This window comes from Salvelinus sp. IW2-2015, unplaced genomic scaffold, assembly GCF_002910315.2.
Source record: "Salvelinus sp. IW2-2015 unplaced genomic scaffold, ASM291031v2 Un_scaffold585, whole genome shotgun sequence".
NCBI classification, from domain to species: domain Eukaryota; kingdom Metazoa; phylum Chordata; class Actinopteri; order Salmoniformes; family Salmonidae; genus Salvelinus; species Salvelinus sp. IW2-2015.
The window spans coordinates 77,136-81,669 of NW_019942578.1; the positions used below are offsets into that span (position 1 = coordinate 77,136).

Genomic DNA, 4,534 nt, shown 5'->3' on the forward strand with positions numbered 1-4,534 from the left:
TTCTCGTGATGTTCTCGGTTTGATTTGGAGATGCCGGAAATTCCTTACTGGTTTTGAGATATGGCCTTTGACTCAAATACTTATGTCATGCAATAAAATGCAAATGAATTACTTAAAAATCATACAATGTGATTTCTGGATTTTTGTTTTAGATTTCCGTCTCTCACAGTTGAAGAGTGTACCTATGATAAAATTACAGACCTCTACATGCTTTGTAAGTAGGAAACCTGCAAAATCGGCAGTGTATCAAAAATACTTGTTCTCCCCACGCTATGTATTTTTGGCTAACTTGGTCATACTGTAGAAATATGTGTTTCCCAAATGGCACAGTATCCCTATATAATGCACTATGTAGGAAATTAGGATACAGTTATAATATTGTGCACTATGTAGGGGAATAGGGAGCCATTTAGATCCAGTCTTGTATAATCTCTTTCTTGTTCCTTCTCAGTATGTAGTTGCAGGCTCTCTCACTGTTGCCGCTGACAACAAACTGAACAAATGTCTGGTCAGTATCAATATTTTTRCCCCAATAAAGTTTAGGCTTTTGATTTATAAAGTTCCTCTCTATTTGAAGACATAGAATCTACTYTARGATAGGCCCTCATGTTTTCGTTRATCTGCTGGTTTTCCTCCCAAAACACAAGCAGTGGGGGGGCCACTGGRGTTAACTGTGGATTGCCCGTTTAAAGAATCGTAATAACAATGATAAGGAATAACAACATACTGAATTTGGTATTGCGTTTAATTCTTCTGAAATTTCCTTCCACAACCAGCCATTCCCATGTCCTCTRTCTGCTCTCTCTCYCTGTCCCTTAGGTGAAKGGCTCCCTGGMAATGAATGTTGTCGCCACGGTTACTGCTCTTACTGGCATCATCCTCCATTCTTTAGACAGTGCTGGGATCATGTTGTACTGTGACWKTKCATACGATTTCTGTCAACAGTACTSGGTATATACCAAATGCTTTTAATCATCTATAATATTTTATATTGTACTGTTGAATATTTTTTATTAGGCTAATTTAAATTATGCCTACATGTGACATTGGCAACATGGAAGCAATAGTAAGGTAGATAACTGCTATAAAGTTAGTTAATAGTTAATTTTAGTCCACATTGAAACTGAAAGTTCACYAAGTGTTCATAATTGCTCCAAAATGGCGGTGTAGTCTAGTTAACTGCTGTTTCCTGTTCCTCTCTGTCTATAGGTCAGGTCCCAGGGAATATCAGGTGTTTTGGCTGTTTTCTCCTTGCTGGAGTTCATAGTGTCCATTTGTGTCTCGTCATTCGCCTGCAGAGCTGTCTGCCTGTGCTGCCATTCCACCCCTGAGGTGAGTCTATAGACTTAGATTTCTGTCCATTTGTTTTTTACAAAATGTTGTAAATCTCAAGGTTATCTACATTACCCAAGTTCTCTGATATTATGAGTTAAGTACATATTTCACAAGTGGAATTTCATTCCAAAACTCTCACTTTGGGGTCACTAACCATTCCAGCCCGTGGGGCTACCGTGCATAAGAGCGCAGTCGAAAGTGTGACGTAGCGCGTCAGGCATTGTTGCAAAAGGCTCATGAAGAAACTGAGGGCCAGACTTCTTAATCCACTGCCAATAGGACAGCTATGAGACAGGTATGTCTTGTTCCTGCTCTGTGTAGAGTATGGTGTGTTGTACTGGCTATACCTGAAGCTCCGAGAGGATGTTCCCGAGTTCTCCGAAACGAGCTAASTAAACTACACCATGTGGWGTGAAGGCCGCCCAAAGCCAGAAAGGGCTGAGGGGCATTCACTGTGAACCCTATAAACCTTATCCTGTATAAAGGGGAGTTAGGGTTTAGGATCCCTTTACTAGAACATGTGGGAAGACAGCACCGTTAKAGGCAAAGGCAGWAAAGCGATCCATCTTACCAGGGAGTGTGGCGTCGGTAGTGGAACGTACACGGCACAAGGCGTAGATGTGGTTGGCCAGAGATGGATCCACCTTGAGAGGGCTGCAAAATCAGATTCCTCCATGTTGTGCATGTCCAAGTTCGGGGCGTCCTTAATTGGCATCTTGCCAGTAAGGGGCTTATCCCACAAACGTTTTTCGGAGACAAGCTGGGACAACAGGAAGCAGTTGCTTCYCGGTGGRTGTACTAGTGGGAAGTGTCCTCCCATCGTACAGATCCGTTTCTCGGTTTCCGTTCCTCAGGGGAGCCGGCCACTTGATCTCATGTCTGGTGGCGGCTCGCTTAAGCTGAATGCGACATATTGGCACAACCCCATTACACCTTTTTGTTCATCCATGACCTAGCCCCAGCTGGGCTTGGTCGTGGGACGAAAGAGCCACAGCGTCCGCTGGTGGCTGGGAGGCGAACAAGGCTTGAGCCTCTTTTTCATGACTCAAATTCCAGAGTGCAACACCCTGGCACGCACCCTTCCCAAGCAGATAATGCATAGAAGGAGTGGATCCTTCTTAACAATCTTTGAACCACAAGCACAAGAACGTTGGGATTTGAGTGTTAGCCTCATCTTGGGTAGGGGTAGCGGTAGCCCTTGTGAAGAAAGAAGCACAGCGGCTGATGGCTAATAATGGTTAGCACAGTAGAGAACGCTATAGCCACGAGGGCTGAGACGTGTTAGCTAGCTAGCAGCTACCCTAGCTGTAGCTAGCTCAGTGCTTAGCTAGAGGGGTTGGTCTAGGATAGTGTTAACCCCTTAAGTTAGGTTACTCCCACGACCGCAGAGCCATGTGACTGGGTCGACGGTCTAGTAAGTGCCTGCAACTGAACACAGGTTAACTAGGTGAGGGGGAAAGCTACCAAAGCTACCATGTTGCAGGAAGAATTGTGTGTTCAGTTAGCCTGAGCCTAGCGGAGTGTGCTACTCGAGTCCCACTAGCTACAGTAGCTAGCCGGAGGTGACCGAGAGGTAGAAAGAGGGTTTCTTTCTACACAAGCAATACTACCGTTTTGCAGGCAGAATTGCGAAGCTAGTTTGCTTTGCAGCGAGTTATCCAAGTTAGCTTGTAAAAAAGAGCACAACCAAGTGGTGGTCTCCAATAGAGGTGCCGGTTTCGGTTATAGGGCCAACTGTCCCAGAGTCACGGAAAGAGGACTGATAACGACCAGCAGGAGACAGGGATACAACTTATACTTTATTGCCACACCTAACAGACAGGCACACACAGCAAACAAGAAGAGGGGACTAGTTATTTATAGTGATTGTATGGTCAGTAATGCACATGGTCGGGATGTCCAGAGTGGAGGATTGTCCTTGTAGGAAGGGTCCAGTGGTGAGTTGTGTTGAMGTGGTGCAGAGTTCTTCTGACCTGTTGTCTCTCTGCACCCTTGTGTCCAACTAAAGCGCAGACAGTGTTGGAGGGCTGCCTTAATCGACATCCACGTCTTRGGTGCCCGGGGAACAGTGGGTTAACTGCCTTGCTCAGGGGCAGAATGACAGATTTTTACCTTGTCAGCTCTGGTAACATATCATACGTTTTGCAAATTCGTAACATATTGTACAAATTGAAATTCYTAATATATTGCACAAATTGCAATTCGTAACATATCATGTGAATTGTAATTCATAACATATCATACGAAATGGACGATGGACATCCASAAATCAATACAAACCATATGAAACATAATATATCATACTAAATGGAGTGTCTAGGATTTACGTACAGAATAACTTGAAATGCTCTCTGATCACTTTGGTCATGTGGAGAAAATCAAGAACCAGTCGCGTAGAGCTCTTCAATGAGGAAGCGAACATGGACAGTGAGCGGGAGAGTATCGCTTTTATACAGGGTAAAGTTTTGAGACTTTCGGAAACAAAATCTCACAGAATAAGTCATTGAATCAGATCTACATATACATGTAAGTCTTACTATACTGTAAAACATAAATATTAAACTAAGTCAAGTATGTTCTGGCAACTGTAAGAGCACTGAGTGTCCATGGCACCTCAAATAGCAGGAGGAGAACAATCAAGCTGAATGAAACTGTTACTATCATGTTTACATGAATACACTGTATTTTTGTTTAAGCAAAGACTTGAAATGGACTTAAAATGGACATGTCTGTCTTTTAGCAAGTGTCCTCCATTGGGTATCAAATACCGGTACCTCATGGCAGCATGACTCCAAGCAARGCACCTTACRCTRCTCAGAACAACTACGAGGTATGARATCTTGGCCGGTTGAATTTCAGGGTTACCATGTGAAATAGGTGGCTCGACATGAATATAATAAAAAAATATATATAAATAAMATCTCACCGGTGTCCTAGTATCTGAGTTTCTTGAGTCATTTAAAACATCCACAGTGTGTCCCAAGTGGCCCCCTATTCCTGATTTAGTGCACTCCTTTTGACCAGYSCCTATGTAGTGAATCGGGTGTCATTTGGGATGCCAAGAAAGAGATTCTGCAATGATTAAATATTATGTACTACAATTTTGACTCACCCTGTAGGCTAAACTCAGAATTCAGTTTAAATTGTAGATACTGTAGCATGTATAATGTAGCTTTATTGTACACAGCAAAATCAATGG

The 4,534-nt window shown here is 43.2% G+C and overlaps 1 protein-coding gene across 1 annotated transcript in view; it reads left to right on the forward strand.

Annotated features, from left to right (window-relative positions):
* LOC112068579 (membrane-spanning 4-domains subfamily A member 4A) overlaps window positions 1–4,186 on the forward strand; it is a 6,198-nt gene extending 2,012 nt beyond the window's left edge. The window contains exons 4-6 of the mRNA XM_070438206.1: window positions 820–951; window positions 1,210–1,332; window positions 4,076–4,186. Of these exons, the coding sequence (XP_070294307.1) occupies window positions 820–951; window positions 1,210–1,332; window positions 4,076–4,171 (351 nt within the window). The 3' untranslated portion in view covers window positions 4,172–4,186. The remainder of the gene's footprint in view (window positions 1–819; window positions 952–1,209; window positions 1,333–4,075) is intronic.
* Window positions 4,187–4,534: the final 348 nt, after the last annotated feature.